The 21233-nt window shown below is 40.8% G+C and overlaps 1 protein-coding gene across 14 annotated transcripts in view; it reads right to left on the bottom strand.

The window, feature by feature from the left end:
• Window positions 1–21233, bottom strand: part of RNLS (renalase, FAD dependent amine oxidase) — a 327690-nt gene that overhangs the window by 23908 nt on the left and 282549 nt on the right. Inside the window, exon 7 of one of the 14 annotated variants that reach the window (XM_082423900.1) lies at window positions 4083–7321. The exons of 12 other annotated variants lie outside the window; for them this stretch is intronic. In XM_082423900.1, the coding sequence (XP_082280026.1) occupies window positions 7259–7321 (63 nt within the window). In that variant the 3' untranslated portion in view covers window positions 4083–7258. Of the gene's footprint in view, window positions 1–4082; window positions 7322–21233 lie in introns of those variants that run through there. One more of the 14 variants, XM_082423897.1, reaches the window with a different exon arrangement.

Here is a 21233-nt window from a genome sequence, read left to right as displayed (position 1 = left end):
GTAATTTGATAATGACGAAAGAAGTATAAAACTTATGATAAATATGTAAATTCAGGCACTGCCAAGCTTATTTTTTGGGTTTCAGCAATGGCAACCCAGGGGAAAAAACGTCTTTCTAATCAATTAAATCACATATTTCAAGGTCTTGTATGTCTCAGAACTGCTGACTTGACTTGAAATATATTTTTGATCTTGCACTATTCACAGGTGCCTAAAGGGGATTCTGATCAAGGCATTTAAGTCTGTGACTTACAGAATATCTAGCCTTATATTTGGTACTTTATCAAGACATTGTAATTATTGTACTTTATTCTGGCCTCTGTGGAGTCTGCCTGCGTTAATGTCTGATTGACCTAGGCTATTGGAAGCCCTCTGGCATAATGGTTAAGAACGCAGCTTTCAGAGACAAACTTTAATTTCTCAGGGTTTCAGTTTCCTCATCTGAAAAGTTTCTAACAAGCAATGAGAAAATTGCTTAGAGCAGTGCCTGTCACCTCTAGTAATGTTAGCTAGAATTATAATTATTACTAAGAAACTGAAAGTGAGGCAGATCCATAGAGATACAAGGATAACGTGGAGAGAATCTGAGCAGGTGGGGTATGACTCAGATGCAGAGGAATTATATGGTGGTTGGGAAGGGAGCAGGTGGGGTCTCTAAGCACTCAGAACAGCTTTGTTTTCCAAAGTAAATCCTAAAATCCTAATCCAACCAGATTTTCATATATTTGCATTTGAAGAATAATTATTATTCTTCACGTTAACATTGTTGGCAATAATGGCATTATCACAATCAAAAGCGGATTTACTGGGAAGGTAATGGAGCTTAGGCTTCAGCCTCCCTCACCTGCATGGACCCCTTCTAAGGCCCTGTATTGAATTTTGTTTTCATATACATTTTTCTTTTTCTTAAAGAGGGCTGCCTCCCGCCAAACGTATAAGCTCAGGCTCCCCCAAAGTCTGAATCAGCCCTGATCACAATCATTGGGAGATAGGGAAGTGTGGTTAAGGGTCCAGGCTCTGGACTTAGAATGGCCTGGGTTCAAGTCTCAGCTCAGTCTTTTGCTCCCTGGGTTAGTTCAGGCAAATAACTTAAGCACACTGAGACTAGATGTCCTCATTTCTCCAAAGAGGATTATAAAAATACTACCTTCTTGATAGAGTTGGTCTAAATGTTAAATGGGATCATGCAGAAGTGCACAATTAATATTGGATACTGTAACTGGTTTATCTTCCCTTTTGAGTAAGAGCGGGGTCTGAGTTTACTTGAGTAGAGAATTGGTCTATCATCCCATTAGGGTTTGCATCATGCAATACTTTTCTTTGAATCCCTTTTCCCTCATCTCTCAGGCATCCAATGGCTCAGGTTAGAGAAATTCACATAGAAGACATCATAAAAATTGTAGAAGTGATTGTCACTTGTTGGGCTTTCTGATATGGGGCATTTTATTGACAGATGATAGGCTGGTAAAATCTGGTGTGTATAGCATTCTGAATGCTTTTTTTATGAGGCTGGTTAAGACAGGTGACTGTGAGCCATGAGGTCCCTTGAATGGGCAGACAAGTCACTTCCCAGGAAAGCTCACTGTCTCTGATGACAAAGATCTGCTTCTCTGCAGTCTCCCTTGAGAAGGTGAACGTTGAATTTGTAGCAGATTTGTGCAAAAAAGCCCTATGGAGAAAGAAACACGGGCCAGTGGAAAAGTCTCTCAAGACTTATGCTCTTCAGAGCTTTGGAACTCAAATGGAAATGTCTGGGTCACTGACGAGGCTGCTCCCGAAATAACTCCCCTGATTTCTAGCCAAAACAGAGGGCTTTTCCCCTTTATGATTAACACAGCATGTTGGATGCCCAGCAGTCCCAGAATACTTTGCACTCTTGGCATTCTAATTCTGTTCCTTTTTAAAGTGGTGAAATTATCCTCTTTCAACCAGGCCAACAGTCTAGAAGTTGCGGGTGAGACCTGGTCCTCCAGACGGAAAGATCCTATTCTGGTTTTGATGGTTTTATCATGTCACAGTTCAGACCCCTACTTTCAAGGCAATCTTCTTTCTTTTAACTACACTCCCCACACACCTTATGCCAAACTGACTTCCACTTTTAACATACCCGCAATGCCATATGTGGCTGCCAGGAGGGGTACCACTCGGATCTGCCTTTCGGAGAACGTGCTGCGAGGAAGGTAGTTGGCTGGTGGTCAGTTGCTGAGCTGAACAGATTGGAGACACGGGAGCTGGGCCATTTCTGCCTGAGCCCTTTCTTCCTCTACCAGGCAGGCAGTCTTTGCTCTGGGTCCCTGGTGCTCACAGGGCCAGCCTGAGATCATCTCAAGGTTGCACTACCCAGTCTTCCTCCTTCCTTCTCTCCTTTCAAGGTGGCAGACCAGCATCGTTGTCTGAAAGTCTCCAGACCTGCTTCTGCTCCTTGTACTCTTTATCCTTCACAGGCATTTTCCCTTCTACGTCTCATTGGATCTCAGTGTCTGCTTTTCAGAATGCCAAACTGATAGGTCATAAATTCTGTGTTTAATGAATTAAAAATCTCACAGAGTGAAGACCCTGGTAGTTTGGCAGATGTTTGAAGATACATTGCTGCCAACCCAAGAAGCCACATAGAAGCGATGTTGCAAAACACAAGAAGTGGTTGGGTTCCTGAAGGAAAACACTACCCACACATAACGCTAACCCTAACTAGGGAGAATGTGTAACCTACACATTGTAGACATTTGAACAATATAGTCAGACCTCCACATTTTGGGTTTGGGTACATTTTAAAAAGATGCCTAATGAGGGAAGGGAGGCATGAGAAGGAGTGAGGAGGAAGAGGGGAACAGAATCTGGAAACGGAGATGGAGAAGGGCAGACAGGACCAATGTCTTTGTAAGGGGTTCAGAGGCCACACTTGGAAAGGATGAGAGCCTGCCAGGGCTGGCTCTTCTCAGGGAAATCTGGATCTTAAATATCTTGGGAAGGAAGGAATTCTATGTGCTTATCATCATAGGGAGAAACTTTGCTGTAAGATTTGCTCATAAGCAGAAAAGGGTCTATGAATCGTTGGCAGTGGTCAAAGGACACACTACGGATTTACACTTTGTTTTAGTATGTGCTTTTCACAGACTTTTGAACTTTATTTTGATTTTTCTATTAAAGCAACCCTAATTGGATCTCTTTTTTACCTGCCACCAGTTCTAGGTTGGATTATTTCAATATCTAACTTCACCGTCTAGGGCACTATTGACAGTTTGGGTGGAACTATTCTTTGTTGGGCAGAATAGACCTGCACCTTTCAGCCTGTGTCCACTAAATGCCAGTGGTGCCCCTGCCAACCAGTCATTGTGACAACCGGAGAACTTTCCATACCTTTCCAAGTGTCCTCCCCTGCTTCAGGGATGTGGTACCATGTCTGGTTGAGAAAAAAGCAATTGCCACTGACTAGATATGGCCCTAGTATGAAATGGGGCGGGGAGAAGGTTGGCCCTATAGCTCCCACATGTGGTATATCTCTCTCACTTCATTGAGAGTTCCTTAAGGACAAGGACAACATATGTCATGTTTGTCCTTAGTGCTGACACAGTGCCTACCACATAATAGGTGGTCATGGGCCATGGGGTCAGGCACATTGGGGTTTAAATTCCGTATCTGCCACTTTCAAGTTATTTTATTTTTTATTTTATTTTATTTTTTGGCTGCGCTGTGCAGCATGTGGGATCTTAGTTCCCTGACCAGGGATCAAACCCATGCCCCCTGCAGGGGAAGCACGGAGTCTTAACCGCTGGACAGCCAGGGAAGCCCCAATGCCACTTTCAAGCTATTATGACATTGGTCATCTCAGTGTTCTTATCTGTAAAATGGAGATAATAATAGTACCAATGAGCTGATGCGTGGAAAGCTGTAGATATAGTGCCTAGGGGAAAAAATCTTCAATAAGTAGGAATTACCATGCTACTACTACTAAGTAATGTTGGTGAACTAAACAGATATACATCAGAAAAAGCAACAATTCTTCCTTTCTAGGAATAGCGCCATGGTCATTGCATAAATTAGAACTTGTTATGTTCCAAGTGATGTAACCTGAGTCAGGTTGGTTTAAGCCAAATAAGAATTTATTGATTCACATAACTAAAAAGGCCAGGGAGGGATTCGGGCTCAAATGATGGCTTCAGGTGTCAGTTCATCTCCATTTCTTGGCTCTACTTTCTAGCGTGTTGGCTTTATTCTTGAACTTCCTGTGGGAGTCCTGGCAGCTTCCTAGACCTGCCCTCTACAGTGGCATGGCTACAGAAGCTCTGGTGTCAGATCTTCTCAAATCCAAGTCCAGTGGAAAACTCTTGCAAGGTCCCAAGCTTCAATCTGATAGAATGAGTTTATTTCATGTTTATTTTACCTCGATCCAGTTTCTGTGGCCAACACAGCATGAAGCGCTGATTAGGTCAGGCATAGTGGTGATGCCCCATCTTGGACCACATGAACTGAGGATAGGAAAAGAGAAGGTATCCAAAAGAAGTCTTTGGAAAGAAAGGCAATAGATGTTAGGGAGACAATTGACAAATGTTCACTGGAGTCAGCAAATTGTTGGAGTCCACAATAAAAGATCAGTGAAACACAAGGAGGCATATCCTCTCTGGGGGAAAAAGCAAAATCCAGGTGAATCAAACCTATCAGATTTCTTTGGCAACTTTAAAGAATATTTTATAACCATGAGATTGAATAAAATGTTTTCATGCACAAGACTCTAGTTTAGCATTCACAAGGAGTGGGTGTGAATTGACAGTTCTCTGAACAAAGGAGTATTTACAATGGGATTCCTGAGAGCAGGTTCTTTACATGTGAACAGAATTAGTATACTAAACTAAGGTCCTGTGCATGAAAGAGTTTTATTAGTTTTTTCTCCCTTAATTTCATATTTTTTCATTGCTTGTCTGATGCGGTGGCAGAAAACCAAAGCGACAGTGACATTATCTAGTTCTGAGTGGTCATTCTCACCCATCATCAAACCAAGGCCTGGGCGAGCTCACTTCTAGAGGGTGGATTTGCTGAAATAGGACACTTGGGGTTCACAAGGTTTAGATAAGCCATTTGGATGACTGCCTCATGATGGGTCAAGGACAGAAGTCACAAATTCTGAGGGGCATCTGTCACAGGGTCACAAAGTTCCAGAATCAGCCAGCAAGGATCTGAGAAGTCCTTCTTAGTCATGGTTTAAACTGTACTTTGTGGAAACCTCAGAGGAACCCAGGGGGAGAACTGTTTCCACCTGAAGGGTTACTCTTCCTGTATGTGATTCATTTATTTACAAGACAATAGAAGATTTTGTCTGAATAACAACTTGCATGACTAAAGCATACTTGGAAATCCACTTATTTCACCCAAATCCTTTATATTCTGAGAAGAGGACCCAGGAGCCTTCTAAACTTTGAGGCCATTTTAGGTTATGGGAGAGAGATGACCTCTTTGATAAGAGGAGAGAGGGGTAAAAAACAAAAAACCCAATGACATCTATGTCTGTGTATATAATCTCTATCAATTAATTGACCTTTGTACTGCCTGGTGATTCTAAAAACCAAGAGATGCAAATTCCATCTGTTTGAATCCCTCCTGTGGTCAAGGTCTCCTTCCTACTAGACTCAGGGTCAGGTTTATCTTCCAGCTTCTCTCCACACCTTTTATTCTGAAGATTTAGCTGACTTTGCCTCAGTCTTCAGGCCAGACACTCTAAGAGCAATTCGGGGCCACTCCCTGGCCGTTAGATACTGGCTTCCTTTAGCCTCAGTTGCTGTCTTGTGCCTCCGAGGCTTCTAAACCAAAAGTGGTAGCCAGGAGTGTCTTTCCTATGCTGTGACACTGTCTCGAGAGGGGACCTCATGCTTCCGTCCGCTCAGTGCTTCCCTCCAGGAGCAACTGGAGTCCGATTCTGTTCAGCATTCTCGGAGAAGGTTGCACAATCCTTGTCAGCTAGCAAACACTCCCTAATGTTTGCTGATTTGCATCCATAACTGAAATCTACCAGGGAAGAAGGCCCTTGTGAGATCCTGAGGTTCATTTTCTTGCTAGTTAGTGAGAGAACACATTTTTCAAATACTAATATCTCACACTGGATGGGAGATAGGCACCATCCCAACTCCCAGGCAAATACCTTTTCAGGGTGACCCTTGCAGAGCCCCAGCAATGAGCTCATTTCTCAGAAGGGGGTTCTTCACCTAAACAACACACCCTTGCTTTGGGGAATAGAACAAGAAATTCCTTTGAAATTTCTCTTCTCACGCTTCTAGAGAGCCGGTCTTCTGCAGGCGGAGATGGCTTCCAGGCTGTTCATACATAAACTGTGGCTGGCGGGCTGGTGGCCTTTTTGATATTCTGAGGTCTAGCAAAGATTTAGCTCCAAGGGGTCACCAAGAGGTCATGGTCTCCATGATTTCCTCTGTTATTTATCTTTGGCTTGCGGTACTGGAGCCTGCTTTTGATAGAGGGCATTTCTACCACAACTGCAGAGAATCAAGAATTTCAGTGCTTTGGTTTGAGGTGGGGAAGGGTTGGCTTCTAAGGCTGTGAACATGTCACCGAGTGTATCTGAGAGTATCTCATTCTGCCCTTTTCTGATGAGCAAATTCATTTTGGGGGGTTTACCAATAGCAATTCCCAGACTCGGGTCAGGAAAGGAATCGTCCTGGTGAGGTCAGCAGTTTTTAGTTTGAGTAATTCCATTTTTCAGTTCCTTAAGAGATCCTCCTCTTGCCATGAGACGGAGATGAAAGCAGCATTTCTCAGGCCTCCACACTGCTGATGACTCACCTATGACCGCCCTCAGTGCAGCCAGGGGACCATTTATGCTGAACTAGCCTTTGGATTTCTCTTCTTAGTGACAACAAAACTTGCGTGGCCAGCTCACAAGTCAACCGCACGAACATCCCTGGTCTGGTCAGTGCAGCAGGCTCTCAGGTCCCTGGGAGGACTCCTCAGCGCATTTCATGTGGGTTTGCTAACCCCAGCCTGTTTCATTTTGATTTAAGACAACCGTTATCTCTCATCTGGGTCAGAAAGTATGGGCTGCCTAGGATTTCAACCAGACACACACAAGGGGCTTGAATTAAATACCCAGCACTTTGGCCTGGAAAATTGGTTGTGTTATGCCCTGTGTTCTCGTCCCCCAAAAAAGCATCTCAGCAAGTGGCAGCATTTGGTCTCAGAAGTTCCTTTCTTGCGGTGGCTCTACCTCTGCCAGAGAGTGCCAGGACAGACAGTGTGCTGTGCTACGCTGGGTCCTTCAGAGAAAACGATGTGACGTGCTGGAGACATTGCCATCTGTGGGAGAGTGCAGCTCTGGGCTCTATGCAGAAGGAAAAGGAAGTGCCATTACATCAGGAATATGACCAGTGAGTCAAATTCCCAGAACAGCCTGCTGCTTCTCAAGGCAGTGGATGTGCCCCAGCATCTCAGCAACCCCTGATTTGGATTAAGGGAGAACTGTTGGGTACAGGGGCTAGAGAGGAAAAGACAAGTGATATATTTTATATATCATTTCCCAGCAGTGGTCTTCTACATGAAACCCAGTTTACTTAGTGACCCAGGGCATGCAAGCAAAAGTTTTATGAAATAATAGTGACGCTTACTGTGTGTCAGCCTTCTTATTTTCTTTTTCTGTTTTTTTCTCTTTTTCTTTTTTCTGTTCTTTTAATTAAAAAAAATCTTGGCTCACTAAACTGCTATTATAAACCGCTATGGGTCAAAGCCCATATTTTGGAAAACAGCACTGCATTAGTGTATATAAGCAACATCTCAGGAAGTTTTATATAATATGGATCCCTGGGCCCTTCTCCAGAGATTCTAATGCACTCAGCCTTGGGTCCTCCAAATCTGCATTTTATATTAACCCAACTCTAATGTGACCAGTGTGAGGGCAGGAAAGTGTTTGGATCTCTGATATATATCCCGTGGTTTGAATACAGAGCCTAGTACAGAATAGGCACTTGATCAATGTTGGTTGAATAAATGAATGAATGCAAAAGCATGCCTGGTGATTTAGAGTTAAGTGGCCTAGGGATTACCATTGTGTTTGCTTTGCCTTTTAATTATCTTTTTTTGGGGGGTGGGGGGGTAACAGTGTATTTTAATAAAATTTCAAGCTTACTGAAAAGATTCAAACATAGGACAAAGTTGTCCATTTATCTTTTACTTAAATTTCTAGTTTAGCTACATTTGCATTTTCTCATCACCTTATCTAATTTTTTTTTCTTCTGAACCATGTGAGAGTTAGTTGTAGACAAAAAATTCCCCTTTACTACTAAATACTTCAGCATGTATTTTTCTAAGAACAAGAACATTCTCTTACTCGGATTACAACGTGAGGGGCCCCAAGACTGGAGGTTAAGTGCCTAAATTATTAAACACTGGGCAGTGCTGATCTTCACGTTACTCCATTCTCCATCCCAGCCCCATCCAGCATACTTTCCTTTTTATCTGTACTGCTCTCCTTGGTTTTATAATGTAAATAGTCAGACAATCTCCAGACTTTTGAGTCCCAGACTTGCTTTGAGTTCCCACACTGGAAGCAACCTTAAATCTTCTAATCTGTGGATTCTCCAGTGCAGAAATTATCTAGCCGCCTCTGAAACCACTGGAGAAATTTAAAGAAAATGCAAATTTCCAAAGCTCAGCCTTGGAGCTTCAATTCAGATAGGTGGGGGGTTGTGTGGCCCAGAAATCTGCATTTTACCACCTCAACCCCCATCTCCCTTGCCTTCCCCCAGGTGGTGATGGCTCAGCCAGAGCTGAGAAGCACAGTTCCTGTGACTTCTCCCCATGGTAGAATACTCCACTTAGTGATCACATTTCTCAGGATGGCAGAGGGAAGCCCCCAGAGGTCTGCTGCACATTGGAAAGTTCTGCTTGTTAGAAATTTCTTTCTCATATAAGCTTCAGTTGCTTTTCTAATGCTACTGGTCTTGGTTCTGCCCTCTGAAGTACCTTAAAACAAGGTCAATAGGCAGCCTGTCTGCTCCTTGTAAAAATACAGAAAAAGTATAAAAATCACTCAAAATCTCACCACCTTGAGAACTTTGTTAAGATTTTTATATTTTCCTATAGTCTTCATATGTGTGTATATATAATTTATATATATAAACACACATTACACGCACCTTATGTTTTAATAGAATGAAGATCATAATACATTGTGGTTTTACTGTTACATATTTTGGGTTTTCTCTCTTAACATTATGTCATAGAACTATTCCAGACAGGGAAGTATGCTTTGAGAGCACATTTTCAAATGACTGCATTAAATTCCACTGTTTTGATCTATTGGAATTTATTCAACCATTTCCTATTAGTGTTTATGTAGGTTGTTTCCAGTTTTTCACTATCCTAACTAATGCTTAACTAAACATATTACAAATTATTGTCTGCATCCTTGATTATTTCTTTAAGCTAGATTCTTAGAAGTATAAATATTGAGTCAAAAAACATGCTTAAAAAATGTGATATATATTGCCAACTTACTATGCAGAGGTTGTGAAAATTTTAACTTCTAACAGTTTTGATCTCTTTTTAGAAGTTAGTAATTTTTAAAAGATGTCAATTTGATAGGTTAAAAATTGCATTTTGCTGTCGTTTCTAACCTACATTCCTTTGTTTACTCATGAGGCTGCACATGATTTTTATATATATATGTATATATATATATAAACACATACATATATACACATATGTACATATTTTGATTACTTACCAGGCAAAGCATATTCGTGTGTGTGTGTGTGTGTGTGTGTGTGTGTGTATTTTTCCCATTTTTTTGGCCATTTCTGTTCAATAGGATGTTAAGGGGTAAAGAAATGGACTGAATCTATTTTTCTGCTGGAGAAAGGGGGCCTCATGCTTCTCTTCTAGGTTTGTAAATACCCTCCTACCCCCTTTTTTTACATGTAATAAATATCAATTTATTCTTCTCTTTTTTTAAACTGTGGTAAAATATACATAACATAAAATTTACCATTTTAAAGTGTACAGTTCTGTGGCATTAAGTATGTTCACATTATTCTGCAAGCATCATCAGCGTCCATCTCCAGAATTTTCCCATCCTCCCTAACTAAAACTCTGTACCTATTAAACACTAACTCCCCAGCCCCTGACAACTACCATACTACTTTCTGTCTCCATGAATTTGACTACTCTAGGAAACCTACATAAGTGGAATCGTACATTTATCCTTCTGTGACTGGCTTATTTCAGTTAGCATGACGTCTTCAAGGTTCATCCATGTTGTAGCATGTGTCAGAATTTCCTTCCTTTTTTAAGGATACGTAATATTCCATTGTGTGTATATACTACATTTTGTTGATGCATTCATCTGTTGATGGAAGCAACTTGGGTTGCTTCCATCTTCTGGCAATTGTGGGTCATGCTGCTATGAATGTGGGTGTACAAATATCTATTCAAGTCCCTGCTTTCACTTCTTTTGGGTATATACCCAGAAGTAAGATTGCTGGATCATACGGTAATTCTCTTTAAATTTTTGAGGAGCCATCATGCCATTTCCCACAGTGGCTGTACCATTTTATATTCCCACCAGTAATGCACAAAGGTTTCAATTTCTCCACATCCTCACCAACACTTGTTAATTTCTGGGGTGTTTTTTTTTTTTGTTTTTGTTTTTGTTTTTTTTAGTTTAGTTTGTTTGTTTGTTGTTTGATAATAGCCATCTAATGGCTTGGAAGTGGTGTCTCATTGCAGTTCTTTTCTCTTTAATCAAATAAAATATGACAGCCTGCCCTGATTTCCAGCAGCTAGATGGGAAATTCAATCTCAGTCATTTGGAGGGGGAGTCTCCCTACTTCCTAGAATCATATCAGTGCTTGGTGCCAGGAAATTAGAGGACTGTCAAGTAATATCAAGGTCACCACAACTGCCTGTGATAGCTCCTTGTCTATACCCTTCATGGCTCTTTGCTTCCAGGGAACATGTGTAGACTTGAAATGCATTGGGTTCTGGCACCATAGTGGTCTTGCTACCTCCTTGAGGATCTGCTACCAAGCAGGCTCCCCAGTCTCTTACCCGATCCCAACCTGGATGTACCCATTTTAATTACGGGAAAATTTCATCAGTTGGCTTTAAGGTATTCTTCACAATATTTCTTTTTTATTAATTTTCAAATTATTAAAAACATACAGAGTAGAAAAAATATATAACATATTCCCTTGAACTCACAATTTTAATACATTTTTTTTTTTTTAAAAGCAAAGTTTTTTTTGTTTTTTTTTTTTTTAACATCTTTATTGAAGTATAATTGCCTTACAATGGTGTGTTAGCTTCTGCTTTATAACAAAGTGAATCAGTTATACATATACAATATGTTCCCATTTCTCTTCCCTCTTGCATCTCCCTCCCTCCCACCCTCCCCATCCCATCCCTCTAGGTGGTCACAAAGCACCGAGCTGATCTCCCTGTGCTATGCGGCTGCTTCCCACTAGTTATCTATTTTACATTTGGTAGTGTATATATGTCCATGACACTCTCTTACCCTGTCACATCTCACCCCACCCCCTCCCCATATCCTCAAGTCCATTCTCTAGTAGGTCTGTGTCTTTATTCTCGTCTTGCCACTAGGTTCTTCATGGCCTTTTTTTTTTTTTTTTTTTTCCCTTAGATTCCGTATATATGTGTTAGCATACTGTATTTGTTTTTCTCTTTCTGACTTACTTCACTCTGTATGACAGACTCTAACTCCATCCACCTCATTACAAATACCTCCATTTCATTTCTTTTTATGGCTGAGTAATATTCCATTGTATATATGTGCCACATCTTCTTTATCCATTCATCTGTCGATGGACATTTACATTGCTTCCATGTCCTGGCTATTGTAAATAGAGCTGCAATGAACATTTTGGTACATGACTCTTTTTGACCTATGGTTTTCTCAGGGTATATGCCCAGTAGTGGGATTGCTGGGTCGTATGGTAGTTCTATTTGTAGTTTTTTAAGGAACCTCCATACTGTTCTCCATAGTGGCTGTATCAATTTACATTCCCACCAACAGTGCAAGAGTGTTCCCTTTCCTCCACACCCTCTCCAGCATTTATTGTTTCTAGATTTTTTGATGATGGCCATTCTGACCGGTGTGAGATGATATCTCATTGTAGTTTTGATTTGCATTTCTCTAATGATTAATGATGTTGAGCATTCTTTCATGTGTCTGTAGGCCATCTGTATATCTTCTTTGGAGAAATGTCTATTTAGGTCTTCGGCCCATTTTTGGATTGGGTTGTTCGTTTTTTTGTTATTGAGCTGCATGAGCTGCTTGTAAATCTTGGAGATTAATCCTTTGTCAGTTGCTTCATTTGCAAATATTTTCTCCCATTCTGATGGTTGTCTTTTGGTCTTGTTTATGGTTTCCTTTGCTGTGCAAAAGCTTTTAAGTTTCATTAGGTCCCATTTGTTTATTTGTGTTCTTATTTCCATTTCTCTGGGAGCTGGGTCAAAAAGAATCTTGCTGTGATGTATGTCATAGAGTGTTCTGCCTATGTTTTCCTCTAAGAGTTTGATAGTGTCTGCCCTTACACTTAGGTCTTTAATCCATTTTGAGTTTATTTTTGTGCATGGTGTCAGGGAGTGTTCTATTTTCATACTTTTACATGTACCTGTCCAATTTTCCCAGCACCACTTATTGAAGAGGCTGTCTTTTCTCCACTGTATATGCTTGCCTCTTTTATCAAAAATAAGGTGCCCATATGTGTGTGGGTTTATCTCTGGGCTTTCTATCCTGTTCCATTGATCTATATTTCTGTTTTTGTGCCAGTACCAAACTGTCTTGATTACTGAAGCTTTGTAATATAGTCTGAAGTCAGGGAGCCTGATTCCCCCAGCTCCATTTTTCGTTCTCAAGATTGCTTTGGCTATTCGGGGTCTTTTGTGTTTCCATACAAATTGTGAAATTTTTTGTTCTAGTTCTGTGAAAAATGCCAGTGGTAGTTTGATAGGTATTGCATTGAATCTGTAGATTGCTTTGGGTAGTAGAGTCATTTTCACAATGTTGATTCTTCCAGTCCAGGAACATGGTATATCTCTCCATCTATTTGTATCATCTTTAATTTCTTTCATCAGTGTCTTATAATTTTCTGCATACAGGTCTTTTGTCTCCTTAGGTAGGTTTATTCCTAGATATTTTATTCTTTTTGTTGCAATGGTAAATGGGAGTGTTTTCTTAATTTCACTTTCAGATTTTTCGTCATTAGTGTATAGAAATGCAAGGGATTTCTGTGCATTAATTTTGTATCCTGCTACTTTACCAAATTCATTGATTAGCTCTAGGAGTTTTCTGGTAGCATCTTTAGGATTCTCTATGTATAGTATCATGTCATCTGCAAATAGTGACAGCTTTACTTCTTCTTTTCCGATTTGGATTCCTTTTATTTCTTTGTCTTCTCTGATTGCTGTGGCTAACACTTCCAAAACTATGTTGAATAATAGTGGTGAGAGTGGGCAACCTTGTCTTGTTCCTGATCTTAGTGGAAATGGTTTCAGTTTTTCACCATTGAGGACAATGTTGGCTGTGGGTTTGTCATATATGGCCTTTATTATGTTGAGGAAAGTTCCCTCTATGCCTACTTTCTGCAGGGCTTTTATCATAAATGGGTGTTGAATTTTGTCGAAAGCTTTCTCTGCATCTATTGAGATGATCATATGGTTTTTCTCCTTCAGTTTGTTAATATGATGTATCACATTGATTGATTTGCGTATATTGAAGAATCCTTGCATTCCTGGGATAAACCCCACTTGATCATGGTGTATGATCCTTTTAATGTGCTGTTGGATTCTGTTTGCTAGTATTTTGTTGAGGATTTTTGCATCTATGTTCATCAGTGATATTGGCCTGTAGTTTTCTTTCTTTGTGACATCTTTGTCTGGTTTTGGTATCAGGGTGATGGTGGCCTCGTAGAATGAGTTTGGGAGTGTTCCTCCCTCTGCAATATTTTGGAAGAGTTTGAGAAGGATAGGTGTTAGCTCTTCTCTAAATGTTTGATAGAATTCACCTGTGAAGCCATCTGGTCCTGGGCTTTTGTTTGTTGGAAGGTTTTTAATCACAGTTTCAATTTCAGTGCTTGTGATTGGTCTGTTCATATTTTCTATTTCTTCCTGGTTCAGTCTCGGCAGTTTGTGCATTTCTAAGAATCTGTCCATTTCTTCCAGGTTGTCCATTTTATTGGCATAGAGTTGCTTGTAGTAATCTCTCATGATCTTTTGTATTTCTGCAGTGTCAGTGGTTACTTCTCCTTTTTCATTTCTAATTCTATTGATCTGAGTCTTCTCCCTTTTTCTCTTGATGAGTCTGGCTAATGGTTTATCAATTTTGTTTATCTTCTCAAAGAACCAGCTTTTAGTTTCATTGATTTTTGCTATTGTTTCCTTCATTTCTTTTTCATTTATTTCTGACCTGATCTTTATAATTTCTTTCCTTCTGCTGGCTTTGGGGTTTTTTTGTTCTTCTTTCTCTAATTGCTTTAGGTGCAAGGTTAGGTTGTTTATTCGAGATGTTTCCTGTTTCTTGAGGTAGGCTTGTATTGCTATAAACTTCCCTCTTAGCACTGCTTTTGCTGCGTCCCATAGGTTTTGGGTCGTCATATCTCCATTGTCATTTGTTTCTAGGTATTTTTTGATTTCCCCTTTGATTTCTTCAGTGATCACTTCGTTATTAAGTAATGTATTGTGTAGCCTCCATGTGTTTGTATTTTTTACAGATCTTTTCCTGTAATTGATATCTAGTCTCATAGCGTTGTGGTCGGAAAAGATACTTGATACGATTTCAATTTTCTTAAATTTACCAAGGTTTGATTTGTGACCCAAGATATGATCTATCCTGGAGAATGTTCCATGAGCACTTGAGAAAAATGTGTATTCTGTTGTTTTTGGATGGAATGTCCTATAAATATCAATTAAGTCCATCTTGTTTAATGTATCATTTAAAGCTTGTGTTTCCTTATTTATTTTCATTTTGGATGATCTGTCCATTGGTGAGAGTGGGGTGTTAAAGTCCCCTACTATGATTGTGTTGCTGTCGATTTCCCCTTTTATGGCTGTTAGTATTTGCCTTATGTATTGAGGTGCTCCTATGTTGGGTGCATAAATATTTACAATTGTTATACCTTCCTCTTGTATCGATCCCTTGATCATTATATAGTGTCCTTCTTTGTCTCTTGTAATAGTCTTTATTTTAAAGTCTATTTTGTCTGATATGAGAATTGCTACTCCAGCTTTCTTTTGATTTCCATTTGCATGGAATATCTTTTTCCATCCCCTCACTTTCAGTCTATATGTGTCTCTAGGTCTGAAGTGGGTCTCTTGTAGACAGCATATATATGGGTCTTGTTTTTGTATCCATTCAGCCAGCCTGTGTCTTTTGGTGGGAGCATTTAATCCATTTACATTCAAGGTAATTATCGATATGTATGTTCCTATTCCCATTTTCTTAAATGTTTTGGGTTTGTTATTGTAGGTGTTTTCCTTCTCTTGTGTTTCTTGCCTAGAGAAGTTCCTTTAGCATTTGTTGTAAAGCTGGTTTGGTGGTGCTGAACTTTCTCAGCTTTAGCTTGTCTGTAAAGGTTTTAATTTCTCCATCGAATCTGAATGAGATCCTTGCTGGGTAGTGTAATCTTGGTTGCAGGTTTTTCTCCTTCATCACTTTAAGTATATCCTGCCACTCCCTTCTGGCTTGCAGAGTTTCTGCTGAAAGATCAGATGTTAACCTTATGGGGATTCCCTTGTGTGTTATTTGTTTTTTTTCCCTTGCTGCCTTTAATATGTTTTCCTTATATTTAATTTTTGACAGTTTGATTAATATGTGTCTTGGTGTGTTTCTCCTTGGGTTTATCCTGTATGGGACTCTCTGTGCTTCCAGGACTTGATTAACTATTTCCTTTCCCATATTAGGGAAGTTTTCAACTATAATCTCTTCAAATATCTTCTCAGTCCCTTTCTTTTTCTCTTCTTCTTCTGGGACCCCTATAATTCGAATGTTGGTGCGTTTAATGTTGTCCCAGAGGTCTCTGAGACTGTCCTCAGTTCTTTTCATTCTTTTTTCTTTATCCTGCTCTGCAGTAGTTATTTCCACCATTTTATCTTCCAGGTCACTTATCCTTTCTTCTGCCTCAGTTATTCTGCTATTGATCCCATCTAGAGTATTTTTAATTTCATTTATTGTGGTTTTCATCATTGCTTGGTTCCTCTTTAGTTCTTCTACGTCCTTGTTAAATGTTTCTTGCATTTTGTCTATTCTATTTCCAAGATTTTGGATCATCCTTACTATCATTATTCTGAATTCTTTTTCAGGTAGACTACCTATTTCCTCTTCATTTGTTAAGTCTGGTATGTTCTGACCCTGCTCCTTCATCTGCTGTGTGTTTTTCTGTCATCTCATTTTGCTTATCTTACTGTGTTTGGGGTCTCCTTTTCACAGGCTGCAGGTTCGTAGTTCCTGTTGTTTTTGGTATCTGTCCCCAGTGGCTAAGGTTGGTTCAGTGGGTTGTGTAGGTTTCCTGGTGGAGGGAACTAGTGCCTGAGCTCTGGTGGATGAGGTTGGATCTTGTCTTTCTGGTGGGCACGTCCACGTCTGGTGGTGTATTTTGGGGTGTCTGTGGCGTTATTATGATTTTAGGCAGCCTCTCTGCTAATGGATGGGGCTGTGTTCCTGTCTTGCTAGTTGTTTGGCATAGGGTGTCCAGCACTGTAGCTTGCTGGTCATTGAGTGAAGCTGGGTCTTGATGTTGAGATGGAGATCTCTGAGAGATTTTTGCCGTTTGGTATTACGTGGAGCTGGGAGGTCTCTTGTGGACCAGTGTCCTGAAGTTGGCTCTCCCACCTCAGAGGCACGGCCCTGATGCCTGGCTGGAGCACCAAGAGCCTTTCGTCCACACGGCTCAGAGTAAAAGGGAGAAAAAATAGAAAGAAAGAAAGAAAGAAAGAAAGAAAGAGGCTATAATATAGTGAAGTAAAATAAAGCTATTGTAAAGCAAAGCTATACAGACAAAATCGCACCCAGAAGCATATACATATACACTCACAAATAAAAGGAAAAGGGGAAAAATTAATATATCCTGCTCCCAAAGTCCACCTCCTGAATTTGGGATGATTCGTTGTCTATTCAGGTATTCACCAGATGCAGGCACATCAAGTTGTTTGTGGAGTTTTAATCCGCTGCTTCTAAGGCTGCTGGGAGAGATTTCCCCTTATCTTCCCTGTTCGCACAGCTCCTGGGGTTCAGCTTTGGATTTGGACCCGCCTCTGCGTGTAGGTCGCCTGAGGGCGTCTATTCCCCGCACAGACAGGACGGGGTTAAAGGAGCAGCTGCTTCGGGGGCTCTGGCTCACTCAGGCCGCAGGGAGGGAGGTGTACAGAGGAGGCGGGGTGAGCCTGTGGCGGCCGAGGCCGGCGTGACGTTGCACCAGCCTGAGGTGGGCAGTGCGTTCTCCCGGGGAACTTGTCCCCGGATCACGGGACCCTGGCAGTGGCGGGCTGCACAGGCTCCCGGGAGGGGCGATGTGGAGAGTGACCTGTGCTCACACACAGGCTTTTTGGAGGCGGCAGCAGCAGCCCCAGCGTCTCACGCCCGTCTCTGGGGTCCGTGCTGATCGCCGCGGCTCATGCCTTTCTCTGGAGTTCGTTTAGGCGGCACTCTGAATCCCCTCTCCTTGCGCTCAGCGAAACAAAGAGGCAAGAAAAAGTCTCTTGCCTCTTCGGCAGCTGCAGACCTTTTCCCGGTCTCCCTCCCAGCCAGCTGTGGTGCGCTAACCCCTTCAGGCTGTGTTCACGCCGCCAGCCCCAGTCCTCTCCCTGCGATCCAACCGAAACCGAAACCGGAGCCTCAGCTCCCAGCCCCGCCCGCCGAGCAGCCAAGCCTCTCGGGCTGGTGAGTGCTGCTCAGCGCCGAGCCTCTGTGCGGGAGTCTCTCCGTTTTTTTCCTCTGCGCCCCTGTTGCTGTGGGGTCTGCGGTGATCGCCGCGGCTCGCGCCCTTCTCTGGAGTTCGTTTAGGCGGCGCTCTGAATCCCCTCTCCTTGCGCGCCGCGAAACAAAGAGGCAAGAAAAAGTCTCCTGCCTCTTCGGCAGCTGCAGACTTTTTCCCGGACTCCCTCTTGGCTAGCTGTGGTGCACTAACGCCTTCAGTCTGTGTTCACGCCGCCAACCCCAGTCCTCTCCCTGCGATCCGACCGAAGCCCGAGCCTCAGCTCCCAGCCCCGCCCGCCCCGGCGGGTGAGCAGACAAGCCTCTCGGGCTGGAGAGTGCTGCTCGGCGCCGAGCCTCCGTGCGGGAACCTCTCCGCTTTGCCCTCTGCACCCCTGTGGCTGCGCTCTCCTCCGTGGCTCCGAAGCTTCCCCCCTCTGCCACCCGCAGTCTCCGCCCGCGAAGGGGCTTCCTAGTGCGTGGAAATCTTTCCTCCTTCACGGCTCCCTCCCACTGGTGCAGGTGCCGTCCCTATTCTTTTGTCTCTGTTATTTCTTTTTTCTTTTGCCCTACCCAAGTACGGGGGGAGTTTCTTGCCTTTTTGGAGGTCGGACGTTTTCTGCCAGCGTTCAGTGGGTGTTCTGTAGGAGCAGTTCCACGTGTAGATGTATTTCTACTGTATCTGTGGGAAGGAAGGTGATCTCCGCGTCTTACTCTTCCGCCATCTTCCCGAGGCCCCCCTTGTCCCGTTGCATTTCACTCACACCCAGTTAGAAAACACCCACAATGTCTGCTCTCTCCTTGCCAAAGCTCAGGACTTGGGCACTGCTGCTACTACAGGCCAGGTTCTCTGGAAGCAGATTCTGAGACGGAGCTTTGGATGTAAGCTCGATGTTTTGATGTTTATAAGCAATCAATCATGTCTGAAGTAAGGTCCTGGAGCGACAACACACAGTGTAAGGTGGTCTGCAGGCAGGGCATGGAGCTTTAATACATTTTAACATTATGCCTTATAAAAACTCTTGCACAAGTGTACAAAGAGACATGCGCAGGACGTTTATTATAACAATGTTTGCAAGAGTAAAAATTTAAAGCAACTTAATGTCCATCAATAGGAAATGGACAAATATATATATATAACAATTTCTTTATCCATTCATCCACTGATGGACACTTAGATTGTTTCCATATCTTGGATTGTACATAATGCTGCAATGAACATGGGGCTGCATATATCTTTTCAGTTTAGTGCTTTTAATACTTTAAAAGATATTTTAAATTTAAATTTTTTTAATTCTTAAAAAAATTGAGCCAAAGTTTTAACATTTGTTAAGAAGTTTTCTCTATATTAGGGATATTAATACTTTTACTATGAGCCATTTACAAGTGTTTTTTCATAATTCATCTGTAAACTTTTAGTTTTGTTTTCTGGGGGTTTTGAATATTTACTTAAATTTTCCTTTTTTTTTGAAGAGAAAATGTATATTTGTTTATATTTACCTCTTTAATCCATCTAGAAATTATTGTAATATATGGTATAAGAATAGTATCACCTTTGATTTCTTTTTTCTTTCTTTCTTTCTTCTTCTTTAACCAAATAGTAAGTCAATTTTCCTTAAATCATTTGTTAAATAATTCTTCCTTTCTCATTAGTTTTGTAATGCTTCCTTTATCACACTAAGTGCTTTTATAGCCATTATTTCCATTGATTTGTGTCAATTCTAGAATCAATAGTGAATTGTTTTATTTATCTAATTTTACAATATGTCTTAATAGCTAAGTTCAATGCTTATGACCTGCTTGCTCATAAACTTATCAGTTACGTTCACCTGTCAGTTTTTTCCAGATGAACTTTAGAATTATTTTTTCATATTAACAAAATCCCATTGTGATTATGTTTAATCTATAGATTAATTAGAGGAAAATGGAAAAATTCATAATATTCAGTATTCCCCTTCAGGGACATGGTATATATTTCTACTTATTCAAATTTTTAAAAATATCATTAAAAATTTTTAAATGTTTGCTTGTATAAATCCTGTATATATCTTCCTGGAGATATTCCTTCATATTCTATGTTGTTTGTTATATAAAAATATATAAAGATATATTTGCATCGATTATTATGGCATACAGAAAAATTATTGAGCTTTGAGTATTTATAATTCAGCCTCTCTAGTAGTGACTAGAAGTGTCTTATTAATTCTAAAAGTTAGTTCACCTAAGTTTTCTAGGAGTATAATCATATTGACAGCAATTAGTAACCGTTCTGCCTTTCTTTTCCAATGTTCACATCTCTTAAATATGTTCCATGACTTAATGCATTCCCTAGGAATTTCAAAAATATCGATGCAAGGATTTTTGATGTCTTCCTAATTTAATGTAGATGATTCTAGTAATTTGTTCTTAATTGTGATGCCTGTTATAGTTATAAAATAGTTTTTACCCCTCTAAGATAGCATCCTCCTTTTATGAGTTTACCATAGGTTTTATCAGTAATATATGTTAATTTTATGACATAATTTTTAGCATCTGTTGAAATAATGATAAGGTTTTCATTATTGCTACTATCAATATAGTTTATTAAAAGAACAGATATCCTGGTTATAGGCACATTCTTTTAGCTCCTTCCTCTAATATAGAGCTAATTTGTCAGAGTGCTGTTCACCCCAGATAATAAACTCTTCTCCATGAAGTGACACTTGCCAGTTTTTGTTTTCTCCACAATGGCCTCTGTATCATTGACACTTTAGTTTTTGACAATCTTTTGGTTTTCAGTAAATAGTTTAACTGTTTTCCAAAGGGTAAATAAACATGGTTTATTTTAATGGTTAAAATATACTGTGTGAGTTTGAGGTTGGTGACTTGTCTTGTAGAAGTGGGTCCTATGCTAGATCTAACTCTTGTCACCTTTAAATCAAGTCTAATAAAAAGAATACCAAGAAAATAAAAATGTGAGCCAAGAAACCCTGAAAACATGTTGTTGGGAGGTGATAAAGCAGAATGCAGAACATACCGCCACAGGAGCTATGCTGATTGTTTACACAGGGAACAGCATCATTGTCCTTCCCTCCCCACTCTGGCACATGTGTGCATCACAAACACACCAACTACACAGAGAGGGCCCACTTAAGTATTATATTTCTAGGATTCTTTCTCTTGGATTTTTTAGAATGTAGTGCTCATTTTCACTTAAGCTTTCCTTTTTTCAATCATTTAACCATTCAACAAAAATTTATTCAGTGTCTACTATGTGACCTACTCTATGCTAGGTTTTGGGAATATATTTTAGACAAGTTAGACATGATTC

Source organism: Balaenoptera physalus (assembly GCF_965194825.1).
Source record: "Balaenoptera physalus genome assembly, chromosome: 14".
Lineage (NCBI taxonomy): Eukaryota > Metazoa > Chordata > Mammalia > Artiodactyla > Balaenopteridae > Balaenoptera > Balaenoptera physalus.
The sequence above is the reverse complement of the archived record's forward strand: the minus strand, read 5'-3'. Positions and strand labels throughout refer to the sequence as shown.